General features: G+C 32.3%; 1 protein-coding gene across 4 annotated transcripts in view; it reads left to right on the top strand.

Moving 5' to 3' along the window:
• The window catches only part of GGPS1 (geranylgeranyl diphosphate synthase 1), a 42,847-nt gene extending 24,287 nt beyond the window's left edge, over positions 1-18,560 (top strand). For 3 of the 4 annotated variants that reach the window (XM_051993577.1, XM_051993576.1, XM_051993578.1), the window contains 2 exons: positions 9,380-9,450; positions 17,156-18,560. In XM_051993577.1, the coding sequence (XP_051849537.1) occupies positions 9,380-9,450; positions 17,156-17,914 (830 nt within the window). In that variant the 3' untranslated portion in view covers positions 17,915-18,560. The remainder of the gene's footprint in view (positions 1-9,379; positions 9,451-17,155) is intronic. The other variant, XM_051993579.1, reaches the window with a different exon arrangement.
• Positions 18,561-20,181: the final 1,621 nt, after the last annotated feature.

Below are 20,181 nucleotides of genomic sequence, written 5' to 3'. Positions count from 1 at the left end.
TATATCATTTCCAAGCAGTTGGAAGCCACTAGAAGCTTTTGAGTAGAAAATTTGGTAGAAATGTTATAATTAGAAGTTAATTTAGCCAGTACTGTGAAGGATGGAATGGAAAGGGGAAAGACTAGAGGCAAAAAGTCTAATAATATTATGTGTTTAAATTTACATAGTACATCTGAATCCAATTCTCCCTGTGCAACAAGAGAACTGTTCAGTTCTGCAAACATATATTGTATCTAGGATATACTGCAACATATCTAACATATATAGGACTGCTTGCCATCTAGGGGAGAGGGTGGAGGGAGGGAGAGGAAAAATCAGAACAGAAGCGAATGCAAGGGATAATGTTGTAAAAAAAATTACCCTGGTATGGATTCTGTCAATATAAAGTTATTATAAAATAAAATAAAATATAAAAAATAAATAAATTTATGTAGTACATTTACATAGTGTTTAAAAGCCTTGCAGAATATATTTACATAACCTTTTACAATTTACTATAGACAAGAAAAGATAAAGATCTAAATATGATTGAACCAGAAGAACATTGTACACAAAAACAACAAGATTATGTTATAATCAACTCTGATGGACTTGACTTTTTTCAACAATGTGATGATTCAAGGCATTTCCAATAGACATGGGATAACAAATGCTATCTACATCTAAAGAGAAAACTATGGAGACTGAAATGAGGTTTGAAGCGTAATATTTTTACCTTTTTGTTTTCTTGTGTTTTTTTCTCTTTTGGTCTGATTTTTCTTCCACAACATGACAGATAAGGAAATATGTTTAAAAGAATTGCATATACTTATAACAAATTGCTTGATATCTTGGGGAGGGGAAAGATAAGGAAGGACAAAAAATTTGGAACACAAAAGTCTTACAAAAATGAATATTGAAAACTATTTTTATAAATATTTAAAAAATAAAATACTACTTAAAAATAAAATAGTATGATTTCAGTAGAATAAAAAGGACTGAATGAGTGAAAGAAGGATTGCAGAGATCAAAATGATAGAAGTGCTTATAGAACTTTTTCAAAGCAGACCATTTCAGAATTAAACTTTTTAAATATTGAAGAACTCTTGAAGAGCCATGAGTAGTTTTTATTAAAGAATTTAAATTTGTTTCTATTGCCTTTGTTCTTTCCCATTATATTATCTTCTCTTACAATCTTAAAGTTAAACAGGGTTTTGCTATGAAACATGAGGGAGACAAGAATAAAGGCTTGGATCATTAGAATGTATACTGATTTCTGATAAAATTTGCCTTATTAGAAATTAGGTACCAAACTTTTGAAAATTAAAGGTAGAACATAAAAAAAATTTTTGAAGTTGAACATAATGTTTGAGAAACCAGAGTTTATACAAACTATGCGATCTTCTAAATAGGAATTATAAAGAATATACATACTTCTCAACACCACAGTGATGTTTTATAAAAAATTAACTGTGTAGTAGGGGACAAAAATATTGCAAATAAATATAGAAACAACAACATGATAAAAATAGTAATCACCTCATTAAGCACAAACAAAAGCTACAGAACCAAATAAAGTTTTAATAGTGAAAGCCTAAATAATAAGTGGGTCAGAGAATTATAAAAACAATAATTACATAATAGAATTATGTAAGTTACTTAAAAGCAATTTTGCTGATACAACAACATCCCAAAATTTATGGAATCAGCTAAAGCAGGACTCAATGGAAAAATTAATTTTTTAAAAAATATACATTGACAAAGAATACATATTTTGAAAATTTTAGAAGCCAGCATATAAAATCGAAACATAAGCACAGAACAGGAGGTAATAAAAATTAGAGGAGAAATAGATATAAACAAAACTTAGGTGATTCTTTATTGATAAAACTTCAATGACATGACTAAAAAAATAGAGCAGAAAATAAATCCTACAAAATATTAAATAATCTAACCAAATTACAACAAAATGAGAGAAAAAAATTATCAGAAGCTATTATGCACCATTTTATGCTAAAAAAAAATAAAAACTTGGGAGGCAGAGCCAAGATGGTAGAATAAGTCGGGGACTCAACCAAGTTCACCCCAAAATCCTTCCAATTGCCTTTAAATAATGACTCTAAACAAATTTTAAAGCATCAGAACACACAAAAAAATGGAGCAGAATGATTTTCAAACCAAAGACAGCTTAGAACGTCAGCAAGAAAAGTCTGTTATACCAAGGTGTAGGAGTCCAATGTACAATCCTGGCACAGATCATATCACCATATCCCCAGCCCGACCTGGGTGCCAACAAAGCAGGAGTGGGCCTTGGGTCTTCTGATTCAGCAAATGTACCAGCAGTTTCCAGACTTCTTAGCTTCTCTAGATCACAAAAAAGACTTGGAAGTTCAGCATGAAAGGTTTCTCAGCAGGATGAAAGAGCCTTGGGAAATAATCTACAGTAGTAACAACGGTGTGGCAGAAGTAGCAACAGTGACAACAGCAAAAGTAGCTTCTGGAGATTCAGCTCAGAGATGATAAGGAAGTTGAACAATTGGTCAGAAGAAGTCTCTTTACTCGCACTAGAGAAGGACTCTGTTGCTCTAGCATTCTAAAACTAATAGTCACAGTGGAATGGGGAAGGAGGGAGGGGAGAAATGACCATCCTCATAATTTCAGGGCAGAAAAGAGTGCTTGTGGTCACTCAAACACACTTCCCCTTAGAAAAACAAAAACTTACAGGTACTTAAAAGAATTTGAAAACATTTGCACAAAAACCCTGAAACAGTATTCCCTCTGTCCTAGAAACAGAGCCCTACTTTAACAAAGAATTAAAAGTTGAGTAATAAGCTGGGAAAATGAGTAAACAACAGAAAAAAATTCTAACCCTAGAACGCTATTATGGTAACAAGGAAGATCAAAATGCACATTCAGAAAATGATAACAAAGTCAAATTTCCTATATCCAAAGAATATAGAAAAATGAGAACTGGTCTCAAACCATGGAAGAGCCAAAAGGAAGCTCAAAAGTAAGAGAAGAAAAATTGGACAGAGAAATTAGAATGATGCAAAAAAGCTAATGTGGAGAAAAATAACTTAAAAAGCAAAATTGGCCAAATGGAAAAGGAAGTACAAAAGCTCACCAAAGGAAATAATGTCTTAAAAATTAGAATTGAGTAAATGAAAGCTAACAACTTTATGAGAAATCAAGAAACAATAAAACAAAATCCAAAAAGAATGGAAAAAGTAGAAAACAATGTGAAATATCTCATTGGAAAAAACAGCTAACTTGGAAAATTGATCCAGGAGAAATAATTTTAAAATTATTGGTGTACCTGAAAACCATGATCAATAAAAGAGCCAAAACATCATTTCTCGAAAAATTGTCAAGGAAAACTGTCCTACTATTCTAGAACCAGAGAGTAAGATAGAAATCGAAAGAATCCCCCGATCATCTCTTGAAAGAAATCCCAAAATGAAAACTCTCAGGAATATTATAGCCAAATTCCAGAACTCCTGGGTCAAAGAGAAAATATTGCAAGCATCCAGAAACAATTCAAGTATAGTAGAACCACAGTCAGGTTAACACAAGACTTAGCAACTTCTACAAAGGATCAGAAAGCAGTGAAGGTAAGGTTACAACCAACAATCACTTATCCAGTAAAACTTGAGTATAATCTTTCAGGGGAATAGGTCAACATTTAGTGAAATAGAGGACTTCTAAGCATTTTTGATGAAATCTGGTTTTAAATCAGAGCTAAATAGAAAACTTGATTTTCAGACATAGGGCTCAACAGAAGCATAAGGAGATAGCAGGATGGAGAAATCATAAGGGACTTAATAAGGTTTATCTGGTTATGTTCCTAAATACAAGGATGATACTTGTAACTCATAAAAACTTTCTCATTATTATGGTAGTTAGAAGGATCATATGTAGACAGAGTACCAGGTATGAGTTAAATATGAAGAGATAATATTTTTAAAAAATAAAATTAAGGCATGAGAGAGGAATGTACAAGAGAAAGGGAAAGGGAGAGGTAAAATGGCATAAATTATCTACCATTTTTTTAAAAAGGCAAGAAAAAAGCTTTTACAGTGGAAGGGAAAGAGGGAGCAGGATGGGGGAATGAGTAAACTACTCTCATCAGAATTGGCTCAAAGAGGAAATAACATACACACCCAATATGGATATAAAAATCTCTCTGACCTTACAGGAAAGTAAAAACAAAGGGGATAGGAGAAAGGGGAAGGTAATAGAAGATAGAACATAGAGGATAGAATAAATGGGGAAATACAGTTAGTAATAATAATTGTGAAAAGAATTTTGAAGCATATTCTTCTGATGAAGGCCTCTCTTCTCAAATGTATGCAGAACTGAGTCAAATTTATATAAAACAGGATCCATTCCCCAGTTGATAAATGATGAAAAGATAGGAACTGTGCCCAAAGAGCTATAAAAGTATGATCCTTTGACCTAACAATACTACTACTAAGCATTAATTCCAAAAGAGACTTAAAAAAAAAAAGGCAAGGGACTTGTATATACAAAAATGTGTATAGTAGCTCTCTTCTCAAGGCAAAGTATTGGAATTTGAGGGGATGCCTATCAATTGGGGGATGGCTGAATAAATTGTGGTGTATGATTGTGATGGAATATCATTATTCTAAGGGAAATTATGAGCAGGATAGTATCAGAAAAATCTGGAAAGTCCTCCATGAACTCAAGCAAAGTGAAATATACTATGTACAAAGTAATAGCAATGTTGTGGGATGATCACCTGTGAATGACTGCTATTCTCAGCAATACAGAGATCTGAGACTAATCTGAAAGGCTATCCATACCTAGAGAAAGAACTAATTTTGTTTAAATATAAATTGAAACATACTTTTTTAGGGGGGCAAAGATGAAGGAAGACTAGCACTTCTGAACCTCAAACTATATTTTAAGGTATAAATTTGGTATTGGTTAAAAGAAATAGAGAGGTAGATAGATAGATCAGACTAGATAAAGGAGATTTTGGGGGAATCTTTGTTTTCTTTTACAACATGACTTTTGTAAAGGAAATGTTTTGCATGGCTTCATATGTGCCTTCTCAAGGGATGTGAGAGTGAGTAGGGAGGAAGGGAGAGAATCTGTAAAAAACAAAAGTAAAAATTTGTTTTATATTTAACTGGGGGAAAAAATATTAAATAAATTGACAAAGAAAAAAAAACTAAGAACACAAAAGAAAGATTGCAATACCTTCAAAATTATAAAATACCTGGGGCATTAGGTGGCGCAATGGAGAGAACACCAGCCCTGAAGTCAGGAGGACCTGAGTTCAAATGTGACCTCAAAAACTTAACACGTCCTGGCTGAGTGATCCTGGGCAAGTCACTTAACCACGATTGCCTCAGCAAAAAAAAATATATATATATAAATACTCAAAATAACAGGCTAAAAAAATAGCTTAATTCAATTTCATGAAAGGAAATAGAATTCACTATAACAACCAAAGTAGGGGGAAAAAACCTCCTGGTCCTAATGGATTCATATGAGAATTCCATCAATTTAAAAAAAAAAAATGAGTACCAAAATTATATAAAGAATTCTCAAAAACTAAGAAATGAAACACTCTACCATATTCCTTTTATGATACAGACATAACCCCTAAAACCTAAATCAGTACGTATAATGTACAGAGCAAGAATAGTATATCAATATCATTAATGACTATCAATTCAAAATTTTTCTCTAAAATCCTATCAAACTTATTACAGCAGTTCATGGAAAAAAATCAATAATGGCCAAGTTGTATTTATATCGCAATTGGCACAATGTTAGGAAAACAATCAATATAATTATGTGTTAACATGATTAAATATCTAAAATAAAAATATCTAAAACCACATGACTATCTCAAGAGTTGGAGAAAGAAATCTTTTGTCAAAAAAAGGCATTTGTCATTTATGATGAGAACTTAAAAAAAAGTTTTGGCTAAATAGTGGGATCTTTTTTTACTATCATAAAATGTATCTCAAAACCAAAAGCAAGCATATATGTAACATTAGAATCTTCTAGAAGTGATAGCAATAATTCAACAGAAAGACATAACAGACAGGCATAAAGGCAAAAAGATAAAATTCTCCCTGTTTTCATGTTGATTTATTTAGAAAAGTCTGGGGAATCAGCAAAGCTATTGAGAGAATAGCTTCAGCAGAGTTTCAGGCTACAAAATAAACTTATCAAAATCAACAGTGTTTCAATATAATAACAAAATCCAAGAAGTAGCAAGAAGGAAAGGAAAATAATCATTCTATATAACCACAAAACTCAATTTATGGAGACTAACCTACTGAAGTTCACAAAATACATGTATAAATTTGCTTTTAAATTGCTCCTTAGAGAAATAAAAAGCAACAAATAACTGAAGAAATATTCAGTTGTCATTACTTAGTCACGAACAAAGTTAATTTACATTTTTAATGCTATACCAATCAAACTAACTGATAGTTTATAAAACTTGTTTTGAAAAATATTTTGGAGGGCAAAAAAAAAATCTAGAATATCAAGAGAAATAATGGGGGGTAGGGGGAAAAGGCAAAGATGAAGGAAGACTAGCACTTCCAGACCTCAAACTGTATTTTAAGATATAAGTTTAGTATTGGTTAAAGAAATAGAGAGGTATATAGATGGATAAGACTAGATAAGGGAGAATTTATTCAAAAAAACTAGAAATCATAAATTACTTAGGCAAGAATTTTCTGCTTCATAAAGCCTTGGAAAAATCTGGAAATCAATCTGCAGAAATTAATCTTAGACTAACATTGTATTCAAAATAATTTCAAAATAAAAATTTTGAATTTCTTAATATTAGAGATCATATTATAAGATAAATTAGGGGAAAAAACAGTACCTCTCATAGCTGTGGGCCAAAGATATAATATTCTTTTTTTTTAACATGATAATTTTGTTCTATATTTCAAAGGAATTGCTAGTTATGCATGGTAGATTTTCAGTTTCATATACAATCATATTTTTTTTGTTGAATTGTGTTGTATAGAAATGCTTGTTTTATTTCATGAATTTAAAATAAAATAATAAGTGACTATTACCTTGCTCTTCCCACATATCATCTTCATAAGTCTGTCCTATTGACTTCACCATTCATCTTATATGTGAACGTCACTCTTGGAACTGCCTCAGTTGTTTGGTCTGGCCTTGCATATAGATAACACTTTGGCTAGTAAAACCACATTGTGGCTGTCAGTAGCATTTTCCCAGAGCCTAGAGATTTATTCTTACCTTTAGTTTATAAAGGAGAGAGACTATTAGAAATTAGAAAATAAGTAATTTTGATTACATGAACCTGAAAAGTTTCTGAACAAAACTAAAGCACCCAAGATAAGAAGGGAAGCAGTCAAATGTGAAAAAAATTTAATCAGGTTTCTCAGATAAGACTTTTGTATTCAAGATAGCTAATATGTCTATGAACAAAAACTATTCCCAATAGATAAGTGATAAGAATATGAATAAAGAGTTTTCCAAAGAATTGCAAACAATAGCCATATGAAATTGGAAAACTGTTTGAAATTATGTAAATAAAGATGTCAACATCCTATGACTCAAGAGATTCCACTACTAGCCTTTTGCTCTGAAAAGGTCATTGATAAGAAGAAAATCCTTATATAGCAGAATTTTTTTGTGTCATTAAACACAAAGTAGGTATCCTTCAATTGGAGTAAAGATAACCTAAGTATGATATGTGAGTATAATGAAACAGCACAGTGTTGTAAAATGAGGAATATAGAGTCACATAAAAAGATCTACATGAACTGATACGTGGAAAAAAAAAAAAAAAAGACCACCACCATGCAAAATGACTATATCAGTGTAAATGAAAAGAAAAGCCACAGAAACAATCAAAAACAAATATTACAAATAACAAGCATGGTCTAAAGAAAGACAACTGAGAAGACACTTCCATTTACTCTTTTGCAGAGATGGAAGTCTATGAATGTGGTACATTATATTTTCTTTCTTTCTTTTTTTTTTTTTAGATATATCATTCTATTAGCTGATTTGTCTTCCTTCCTATTTTTTTCCTCAAAACAATATGGCTCTCTGAGAGGTAAAGGGAAAAGTATATTGGGAATAATTAAATATCACTTCTTGAAATACATTTTTAATTTTATTTTTCTTTTATTTTTGTAATGTGATTAATATGGAACTTTTTCCCATGTAGCTTTGGGTAAGGAAGAGGCAGGAAGGAGGAGAAGAATTTAAACTCAAAAATTGTTTTAAAGAATGCTAAAAAAAATGAATATTTATTTTTGATACATATTGTTTTATGAATCATTCTGGGAGAGAAAAATCAGAACAAAAGGGAAAAACCTTGGGAAAGGAAGAAAAAAACAAACAGAAAAAAGAAGGGAACATAGCTTGTATTGATTTATATTCAATCTCCATCAAATGATGAATTTTTTAAAAAATAATCATTAAGGCCATCACAACCAGGGGAAAAAATGAGACAGACAAACTACATCCTTTAGAGGAAACATTTTTCCAGGTGGGAAAGTCAGCAAGCACCGTAAATGTAGGGAAGTCCAAATCCATAGAGTGTTTACTGAAAGGTAGAATTTATTAAAAATTTCTGACCCAACTCTGCCATTAACTAAATAATATGACTTTGTCCAAATCATTTACCATCCCATTGGGTCAATTTCTTTATTTTCTTTTTTTCTCTAGTAAATTTATTTATTTTTAATACACATTGATTTATGAATCATGTTGGGAGAGAAAAATCACAGCAAAAGAAAAAAATCATGGGAGAAATTAAAAAAAAAAAAAAAAAACCAACAGAAAAAAGAAATGAATATAGGCATGTGTTGCCTTACATTTAGTCTCCCTAGTTCTTTTTCTGGATGCAGATGATGTTTTCTATCCAGAGTCTATGGGAATTGCCTTGTTTTATTGAACCACTGAGAAGAGCCAAGTTTTCCATGGTTGATCATCAAACATTCTTGCTGTTATTGTGTGCAATGTATTCCAAGTTTTGCTTGTTTTGCTCATTATCAGTTTGTCTAAATCTTTCCAGGCCTTTCTTAAATCAACTTGTTCATCTTTTTTATAGAACAATAATATACCATTACCTTCAGGTACCATGGGGTGACTTCTTCATCTTTAAAACTGAGATGAACTATTTTATGATGTCTGAGGCCTTTTCTAAAATTATTTGTTTTTAATACAGAGAAGTGGGGTTAAAACTGGTCTTCTCTTCCTTACAAGCATTTGAGACTTTATATTTCCCAGATATAGGAATAAAACAGCATAGTGAAAGATGACTTAACTTGATCTGGACTTAATAATTGTGAAAAACATTTATGGAGTTTTCAGTAGTTAAAATAATGATTGCTAACAAAAAATTATTTAATTGCAGGTAAACAAGTGAGAACTAAACTTTCACAAGCATTTAATCACTGGCTCAAAGTTCCTGAAGATAAGACACAGGTATTTATACAATTCCCAATTTAATGATTTTTTTCAGCTGCTGGACTATAGGTATTATGAAGATCTCATTAAGCCTAAAAGGCCACATCTTTTTAAAATTCTGGTATTTCTGTTAAGCATGTGACCCTGAGATTTAGCCTATTAAGTAATCCCATTCATTATTCAGGCCCTGAAATTCAGAGATCATATGTAGAGTGTAATGGCCAAGATTGTGAAGTCATTTACTTCTCCTTTGTTGTTTATTTCTGTCATATCCAACTCTTCCTGTTTTGGGGTTTGGAGTTCGGTTTTTTATTTTGTTTTGTTTTTTAGCAAAGATACTAGAGTGGTTTGCTATTTTTTTTTTTTATAGCTGAAAACCGAGGCCAACAGGGTTAAGTGAGTTGCCCAGGGTTACACATTTATTAAGTATCTGGGGCCAAATTTGAACTTGGGTCTTACTGTACTTCCAGGCCACTGTACCTCCTTGCATATCCTAATGCAACTTGGCATTGTGAATAAAGGACCTAAGCTGGAGTAGTTTGCCATTTCCTTCTGTTCATATTACAGATGGGGAAACTGAAGCAGGGTTAAGTGACTTGTTGAGGTTCACACAGCTAGTAAGTGTCTGGGGTTTTATTTTGAATTCTGGTCCTGACTCCAAGCTGAGCACAATATCTGCTGTGCCACTTAGCTGTCCAAATAAATGTCCACCTCTGCGTAGGTCTGTCTTTATACAGTGGATCCTGCATTAGAATGTTGCGGAAAGATCACCAGACTATAGATCAGAAGAATTTGATTGATTAGCCTCATTCATTACTTGAACAAATCATTCATTGTGTTCTTTGAGGATTAAATGAAATAAGGTATTTGAATCATTATGCAAATGTTAGATTGTCAATGTTAAAGAATTTTAGGAGTTACCAATAAGACAGTATACTAATGAGGACACAGGTTGCAAATTTAAATAGTCTCACTAAATTTAATAAATATTTATTCAGCATCTTTTATATAGAAAGCCCTGTGCTAAAGCCCACAAGCACAAAAAAAAAAAAAAAAAAAAAAAAAAAAAGGATAGTAGTACTTGTCTTCAAGGAACTTATACTCTTCTGGGAAAAGACTGTACACATAACCAGAATCAATATTATTTTGGTGGAGAAAAAGTGCTAACAACTACAGGATGAGCTTCCTATAATGAAGCCGCATGTTAGCTGAATCTTAAAGAAAGCCATAGGTCTTGAAAGACAAAGGTAAAAAGCAAGCCCATTCTGTACTAATGTGAAGGCCCAGAATTGGAAAATGAAGTGCCAAATTTGGACAAGAGTTCCTGGGGTGAAGAGAAGTAAGGTGAAATAAACCTAGAGAGAGATTATAAAGGACTTAAATCATTTGTATTCAAGGCTTCCAATGAGAAGGAACTTACTGCCCCCTGAAACAATCTAATTGTTAGGAAGTTGAACCTCATTTCTACTTGAAATCTGCCTTTCTGCAACTTCCATCCAACTTCTAGTTCTACTCTTTTTGGCCAAGCAGAATCCCTCTTCTACAAGTCATCTCTTCAAATAATTAAAGATAACTATCGTTATCCCTCTTAATTTTCTCTTCCCTAATTTAAACATCCCAGTTCCTTCAGCTGGTTCACCTCTAATTCCTTTATTCTCTTCTTTTCACCAAACTAATTGTCTGCTTCATACTCTTCCGCATGTTGGTGAACTGCCTACTTGCATTGCTAAGAGCTGAACACAATATCTGGATGTGATCTGATGGGGTCATAATTGAGCAGGATACCGTCCTTGTCACAGAGATCGTCGTAGAAGATGCCCTCTTAATGCCTGGATTTTTCTGACTGTCATATCACACTGTTGATTAACATTGAGCTTTTAATCCATAGCAACGTTCACATCTTTTTCAGGACAGCTATGGAATCACTCTAGTAACATTTCATCTTTTTAGATTTAACCTATCAAATCCAACAAGTCAAGACCCCTTAGGACTCTATAACTCATCCAACATATTAGCTATACCCACCAACTTTTTGTAATTTACAAATATAAGCATGCCTTCTAAATCTTCTGGTCTAAAAGACTAGAGCCTTAGAACTTATACTGAAGGAGGACAAAGAAGTATACACTCTTTATTTCCTGACCTATCCTAGGTTATGACAACATTCTGTAAACCATTTTCCCTTTTATCTCTTGTAGTCAATGATCATTCTCCTTAAAAAGAAAATAGAAGCAAAATTAAATTTGAATAGTTCCATCTTTTCTGCATTGTATGTTATCCCATTTACCCCACTCAGCAATCCTGTTTGTTTTTCTGAATCTCCTCTTGCTCACAACTTAAGAAGGGAAGAGAGGATTCTGGGAAGATGGCAGTGTAGGTTGGTAAATTTCAAGCTTTTCCGATTTCCTCCACAAATAGAACAAATTCACACCTCAGGTTGAACATAGACGCAAAACTGGGGTCCTCCTGATACAGCCCAAGAAAATCTATTTTTTAAAATTTATTTTATTTTATTTTATAATAATTTTTATTGACAGAATCCATGCCAGGGTAATTTTTTTTTAACAACATTATCCTTGCACTCGCTTCTGTTCCGATTTTTCCCCTCTCTCCCTCCACCCCCTCCTCTAGATGGCAAGCAGTTCTATATATGTTAAATATGTTACAGTATATCCTAGATACAATATATGTTTGCAGAACTGAACAGTTCTCTTGTTGCACAGGGAGAATTGGATTCAGAAGGTAAAAATAACCTGGGAAGAAAAACAAAAATGCATAGAGTTCACATTCATTTCCCAGTGTTCTTTCTTTGGGTGTAGCTGCTTCTGTCCATCATTTATCAATTGAAACTGAGTTAGGTCTCTTTGTCAAAGAAATACACTTCCATCAAAATATATCCTCATACAATATCGTTGTTGAAGTGTATAATGATCTCCTGGTTCTGCTCATTTCACTTAGCATCAGTTCATGTAAGTCTCTCCAAGCCTCTCTGTATTCATCCTGCTGGTCATTTCTTACAGAACAATAATATTCCATAACATTCATATACCACAATTTACCCAGCCATTCTCCAATTGATGGGCATCCATTCAATTTCCAGTTTCTAGCCACTACAAACAGGGCTGCTACAAACATTACAAGTCCCTTTCCCTTCTTTAGTATTTCTTTGAGATATAAGCCCAGAAGTAACACTGCTGGATCAAAGGGTATGCACAGTTTGATAACTTTTTGGGCATAATTCTAGATTGCTCTCCAGAATGGTTGGATTCGTTCACAACTCCACCAACAATGCATCAGTGTCCCAGTTTTCCTGCATCCCCTCGAACATTCATCATTATTTTTTCCTGTCATCTTAGCTAATCTGACATGTGTGTAGTGGTATCTCAGAGTTGTCTTAATTTGCATTTCTCTGATCAATAGTGATTTGGAACACTCTTTCATATGAGTGGTAATAGTTTCAATTTCATCATCTGAAAATTGTCTGTTCATATCTTTTGACCATTTATCAATTGGAGAATGGCTTGATTTCTTATAAATTTGAGTCAGTTCTCTATATATTTTGGAAATGAGGCCTTTATCAGAACCTTTAACTGTGAAGATGTTTTTCCAGTTTGTTGCTTCCCTTCTAATTTTGTTTGCATTAATTTTTTTTTTTTGGTACAACGGCTTTTTAATTTGACATAATCAAAATTTTCTATTTTGTGATCAATAATGGTCTCTAGTTCATCTTTGATCACAAATTTCTTTCTCCTCTACAAGTCTGAGAGATAAACTATCCTATGTTCCTCTAATTTATTTATAATCTCATTCGTTATGCCTAGATCATGGACCCATTTTGGTCTTATCTTGGTATATGGTGTTAAGTGTGGGTCCGTGCCTAATTTCTGCCATACTAATTTCCAGTTATCCCAGCAGTTTTTATCAAATAATGAATTCTTATCCCAAAAGTTAGGATCTTTGGGTTTGTCAAACACTAGATTGCTATAGTTGACTATTCTGTCTTGTGAACCTAACCTTTTCCACTGATCAATTAATCTATTTCTTAGCCAATACCAAATGATTTTGGTGACTGCTGCTTTATAATATAATTTTAGATCAGGTATAGCTAGGCTACCTTCATTTGATTTTTTTTTTCATTAATTCCCTTGAGATTCTCGACTTTTTATTGTTCCATATGAATTTTATTGTTATTTTTTCTAGATCATTAAAATATTTTCTTGGAAGTCTGATTGGTATAGCACTAAATAAATAGATTAGTTTAGGGAGCATTGTCATCTTTATTATATTCGCTCGGCCTATCCAAGAGCACTTAATATTTTTCCAATTATTTAAGTCTGACTTTATTTCTATGGAAACTTTTTTGTAATTTTGCTCATATAATTCCTGACTTTCCTTTAGTAGATAGATTAAAGACCTCAGGTCAGGAGTTAACCTGTTTGTGAAGTGGCTCCCCATGTAGAGAATTTATAAAAGAACTCAAAAAAAGAATTTAAAAATCAAATGAGACTTTGAAGAAATTTTTTTAAATAAAATAAAATAAAATAAAAACTATCCAAGAAAAACAAGATGATGAAAAAAGAGTTAACCAACTAGAAAAGAAGGTACAGAATCTCAAAGATAAAAATGATTCTTTGAAAATTAGAATTGGGCAAGGGGAAGCTATTAGAGACCAAGAAATAATAATAAAACAGATTATAAAGAAGGAGAAAATAGGGCAGAATGTGAAACATCTTATAAGAAAAACAACAGATTAGGAAAACAGATCAAGAAGCGAAAATATAAGAATAATTAAGTTACCAGAAAGTTGTGACCAAAAAGAGAATCTTGACACAATAATGCAGGAAATAATCCAAAAAAAATTGTCCTGGAGTGACAGAACATGAGGGGAAAATAGAAATAGAAAAAAATCCACCCGTCAGCACCTCAAAGAGATCCTTTAGAAATATGATGAATATTTCATGTCCTATAACTTCTTTCATCAGTTAGCTCCTTAATGATCAGAACCACAATTTTCCTTCTGACTTTTTGAAGCCTTAAATTCATAGCACTCTGTTTTAGGGAAATAAAGTACTGAGGCAGATAATTTTCATAATTGAAACTCCCCATCTTTGTTCTATCATTCCTCAAATCCAGGTTTAGGATCTATTTCCTTGACTATTTCTCTATTTTCTCCTATCTAGGTGTTTTGTAATTTGCTTCCATGACAATATAACTTAGATTTTTTTCTGCATGAGATTCTCATTCAAATTATGTTCATCATATTTCCCCTCTCCAGTCCTTAGCCTTTTCTTATATGTGTGTGTCATCTCCATATACAGTGATCTTCAGCTATCCTTTCTTTTGCTGATGGAATAGAGTGAGGATCTAATTTGGGGGACTTGATAGTATGGGATTGTCATGAATAGAAATAAAGAAGTCAATAGGGAAGACTTGGTTTGAGCAGTAAGCTCCTGGAAGGTAGGGACTATCTTTTGCCTTCTTATATCTTCAGCATTTAGCATGGTGTCTGGCACATAGTGATTCCTAATAAATATTTATTAACTGACTAACAGTTTGGCTCAGAATATGTAGAGTTTGAGAACATCTATAGATAGAGATGTGATGTAGGTACTTAGAAATGAATTGAAAGTGGAGACTGTAATTTCAGCAGCCATATATAGAAATGAAAACTGCAACTTTGGGTTGTTGAGAATTTGAAAGGAGTGAGTCTAGAGACAGAAGTCAGAGCCTTGAGAAAAATTCCAGACTTAGGGAAAGAAACAAGGAACTAGTGAAGGAAAAAAATGTTCATAAAAGAAGGACAAAAGAGAACAGTAACCCTTTTGGATAGAAGGAAAGAAGAGAGCTTCAAGAAGCAGCATTTGATTAGCATTGTCATATTGCAGGCAACACTAGGATACTTAAAGTGCAGGAGAAAATATCAGAGAAGAAATTAGAAATTTCAATTAGAAAGTCATTGATTCCCAGAGAGTAATTCTAGTGGTATAGTAAGAAGAGATTCCAAATTGTGAGATGCTAAGGATGTGTAAAGGAGAGACAGCAAATGTAGATTCCTCCTCTAAGAAATTTTAATAGTGGCAGGGAGAAGAAATGAGGAATAGAAAATATCATGAGGAAAGGAAGGGTCAAAGGGCTTTGGATTATTTTTTTTTTTAAGAATAGACAAAACTTGAACCAGTTTATGTACAGAAGAAAAGGAGCTAGAGGAAAGGGAAATTTAATAGAATGTAGTCCTTGAGTAGATAGTGGTAACAAAATCATGAAGACTAGTGTCCTTAACTGCCTGAAGAACTACTCTTCCTCTGAGGAAAATGGGAAAAATTAGGTGAAGACAGCTTTTGGAGGGTAGAGTATCCAGAGAGCTCATATTACAGTCTTTGAATCAGAAGATCAGGGTTTGAATCTTGACAAGATGGTTACTGTGACAATTTGTGTTATCTTGAGCAGGTTCTTTAATTGCTTTGGTAATTAATCATGCCTACATAATCCTAGAGTAGAAATTGTAGCCATCTACTGATGGCAAGAGCAAGAGTAGGCATTTGAAGAGAATGGAAAAAACTTAAAAGATGCCAGATAGAATAGTAAAAGAAAGCACAATTTAAATAGAATTCTAAACAAGTCCCAGCTGAGATTTAGCTCAAATATATAATGGACATAAGCAATATAGCTTCATGATCTTGTTCACCAGCAGCCTGATGAACAGGGAAGGAAAAAAAAAACTGTTTGTAAACATTAACCAGATTAACAGGTATGAATGTTGGAACTTTAAGAGATCAAAAGCTTCTAGAATGGTATCAGTCAAATATACTGAAGTACCTGACAGTGTCAAGACTCAGTAGGAAGTAAGTATAAGCCCCCAAAGTAGATGATAAACTAGGAAAGCTAAAAAGGATTGAGAAAGCAGAGGTCAATGAGGGTAAAGAGCAGTTTGATTAGGAGGAAGAGAGGATTAAAATAGGGATAGAAGAGTATGGTTAGAAGAGACAATCAATGACCTTAGAAAAATTAAGATGTTCTTCCAATGAATTAGTGTGTAGTGTCTGTGTAATAAGTTAACTTTTAAGTTGCTAAATATATCATCAAAATGCAGCAGTTAAAATTTAATGCAAATATCTTGATAGATGTTATACCTGAAAGACATGTTCTTGATCCAAATCCAGAAGCAGCTAGGTAGCCCAGTGGATAATGCACTAAGTCTGGAATCCTGCCCTAGATTTATTAATTGGGTGACTGTGAGCTAATCACTTCACTTCAGATTCTCTTAGTTTCCTCATCTGTAAAATAAGTTAATAATAGCACTTACCTCCCAGGATTGTTGCAAGGGTCAAATAGAATAATAATGATAAAGTGCTGAGCACATTGCCAGGCACATAGTAAGTGCTATATAAATGTTTACTTTTTGTTTTTTTTGTTTGTTTGTTTTTGACAAACTTAAATATTTCTGAACTTAATGATTATCCAGTAAGTTAAATGAATCTTAAATTTATTGAATATCATTGAGAAAAACTAGCTTTAAAGAAACTTCTGTCTAGTTACAAGTCAGCCTTATAAAATTTTATTTTGTTTGTATGTGTTGCACAATAGTTGAAAATTTTCTGTGCTTTTAATCTGGAATAGAAGATAAAATATGGAAGTATAAAATTAGAGTATTGTATTACATAGTTGTTAACTTGTATACTTCTTTGAAATATTAAAATTTTGTTCATTCTTTTTTTCTGAACAGATTATCATTGAAGTTACAGAGATGTTACATAATGCCAGTTTACTTATTGATGATATTGAAGACAACTCAAAATTGAGACGTGGCTTTCCTGTTGCTCATAGCATATATGGAATTCCATCTGTAATCAATTCTGCCAATTATGTGTATTTCCTTGGTCTAGAGAAAGTCTTAACTCTCAATCACCCAGATGCAGTAAAGCTTTTTACCCGCCAACTCCTAGAACTTCATCAGGGACAAGGCTTAGATATTTACTGGCGGGATAATTACACATGTCCTACTGAAGAAGAATATAAAGCTATGGTGTTGCAGAAGACAGGTGGACTATTTGGATTAGCAGTAGGTCTTATGCAATTGTTTTCCAGCTATAAAGAAGATTTAAAGCCACTCCTTAATACACTTGGTCTCTTTTTCCAAATTAGGGATGATTATGCTAATCTACACTCCAAAGAATATAGTGAGAACAAAAGTTTTTGTGAAGATCTAACAGAGGGCAAGTTTTCATTTCCTACTATTCATGCTATTTGGAGTAGACCTGAAAGTACTCAGGTTCAAAATATCTTGCGGCAGAGGACGGAAAACATAGATATTAAAAAATACTGTGTACATTATCTTGAGAATGTAGGTTCATTTGAATATACTCGTAATACACTTAGGGAGCTTGAATCTGAAGCCTATAAACAAATTGAAGCTCTTGGTGGAAATCCTGAATTAGTAGCTCTAATAAAACATTTAAGTAAGATGTTCAAAGAAGAAAATTGATAGTTTTAAAACCATTATTAGGTTGGTGACTTTAGCCAGAACTAATCTACCTGTCACCAATTTAAAATGTCAACCAAGCTACTAAGCCTTCAAAAAACATTGGATGAAAAATGACATGAACAAAGTATTACCCTATTGGTCATAGATACAGTTGAAGCAATTACAAAAGCCAGTTGATTTTTTTTTCTCTTTATTGCCCACCAAGGCCCAAAATGAAATAGATTAAGGAAGGCCAGATTTGAGTTAGTGACATATATTGAAAAATTATAAAATCTCTGTCTCAGGTGGTAAGATTTTGAGTGAACTTGAACTTTGCTGTGAATGTCTCATTCTTGTCAATAAAGAATTCAGCCTCTCTGGCTTACGTTTTATCCCACTATTTTCCATAATGCTGTAATAATTTTTTAAAAGCCTGAATTTTTCCATTGTAATGATCATAAGGAAATCTCCAATAAAAAAAAAAAATCATGGTTATTTGCTACTACAGGATGGATATTGTACTTTGTGTGTGTATGTATGTATTTGTGTGTGATATATTTACATATATATGTGTGTGTATATCTGCCTTAAAATGTTTGTTTTGATATAAAAACATCTAAAGTTGAATCTATAGCTTGAAATTAAAGTACTTGGTCTGTAAAACAAAGGATTTAGTAGATTTTTTTTCCCCTACACAATAGGATATGGTATGAGATTAGTACTTCTTAAAATTGTGCTTGATCATATGCATCTTGCCTTATTATTGGCTGCAATAACTTTTGTGGAGTTTGAATTTTTAAAATCATATTATTGAATCAGCTTTATGCCAAAAATAAATGGCAGTCATATATTTTGTATTGTTTTTTAAATCATGTCTATTAAACTGCAACAACAACAAAAAATAAGGCTAGAGTCTTATAATTTTGCCCATTAGAAGTGTTTTTTGACCCCCTAAAGATATACCTCTTTTTAAAAGACCAGAAATGTTTTTTCTATTATATTTAGAATTCTGTTTCTCCCTTTTTTCCCTTAGCCACAGAAGAGGTAAGCAGGAAAAAAAGGTGATTTAATATTTAAATTAAGGGATGTGTGCACATTTAAAAATCAATAACTGGAAAAATGTCAATCTTTTCTTACAAAAAAATACTTTAATGTTGACTTTAAACAATTAAGAAAATTCTCACATGTTGATTTTATTATTTCAGTAGTATACAACTATATTTTAAAGCAACAGTTTATTTTTATAGTCTCTAACAATGATCATGTGAATTACATTGGAAATTTAAATGCCTTTGTTAATTTGCCAAAGCTAATTAAACAAGTGTTGGCAAAGTCGTTCCAGCAAACAGTCAGCAGGTCAATTTGGGTATTTTAAGAAGTATTTTGGTATTCTGTTTCAACCGGCTAAAAAGGATTTATTTATGAATTCTGTATGATTTTTAATACCATATAAGCATCTTAAACAAGAATATGCATTTTAAAAGTAATAGCTGTTATAGTATCCCAATTTTTTATTTTTGTAATGCTTTAAAAGTTGATCTGACCAAAATATTAAAAAAAAACATTTTGTATCATTCTAATTAAAATAATTTACATATATATGTGTATATATATATATGTATATATATTCTTGATCAGCTTTAGAAACTTGAATTAGATTATATAACTGATTTATTTGCTTTTCTACTTCCATAGAATGGATGAGATTTTTTTGCTTAGGATTATTTTATCTTTATTGCTGCAAGAATCAACTTCTCTTTGGAAAATAGATTATCATTTCAATAATTTCTGTTTAATGCATGATTGATTACTACTAACAGATTGTTATTGGTGTTAGTAGTTGCATAGTTCTAAAAGGATTTTTACACTTATCTCATTTGATTAGTGTGTCTTAAAACCTCATTATCTGATTCTTGAATTTAATCTGAAATGTGTTATGAAAAAATGATTATGCAATGCTTATCTCAGAAATAACCCTCCTTAAATATTAAAGGATTGATTCTGACACCCATATTGGGCCCCTGGCCTTGTCTATAACTGATCTTCTAAAGAACAATTAGGTATATTTGTTGTCTCAGAAGTATTTGTGACTTGGGTTTGTTTTAGGAGGATTGCCATGCAAAATAATTTTTAATACTGATTTGTCACATTAGCTAATTATGAATTTCATAACCACTCCTACTCCTAACCTTGGTTAGAGAAGCATAATTTCTAGGAGATATTAGTAGACTTTATTCAAAGGACCAGGTCTCACTTGATTTTTAGTCCCATTAACAAATGTATGAAAA

Source organism: Antechinus flavipes, chromosome 4 (genome assembly GCF_016432865.1).
Source record: "Antechinus flavipes isolate AdamAnt ecotype Samford, QLD, Australia chromosome 4, AdamAnt_v2, whole genome shotgun sequence".
NCBI lineage: Eukaryota > Metazoa > Chordata > Mammalia > Dasyuromorphia > Dasyuridae > Antechinus > Antechinus flavipes.
The sequence above is the reverse complement of the archived record's forward strand: the minus strand, read 5'-3'. Positions and strand labels throughout refer to the sequence as shown.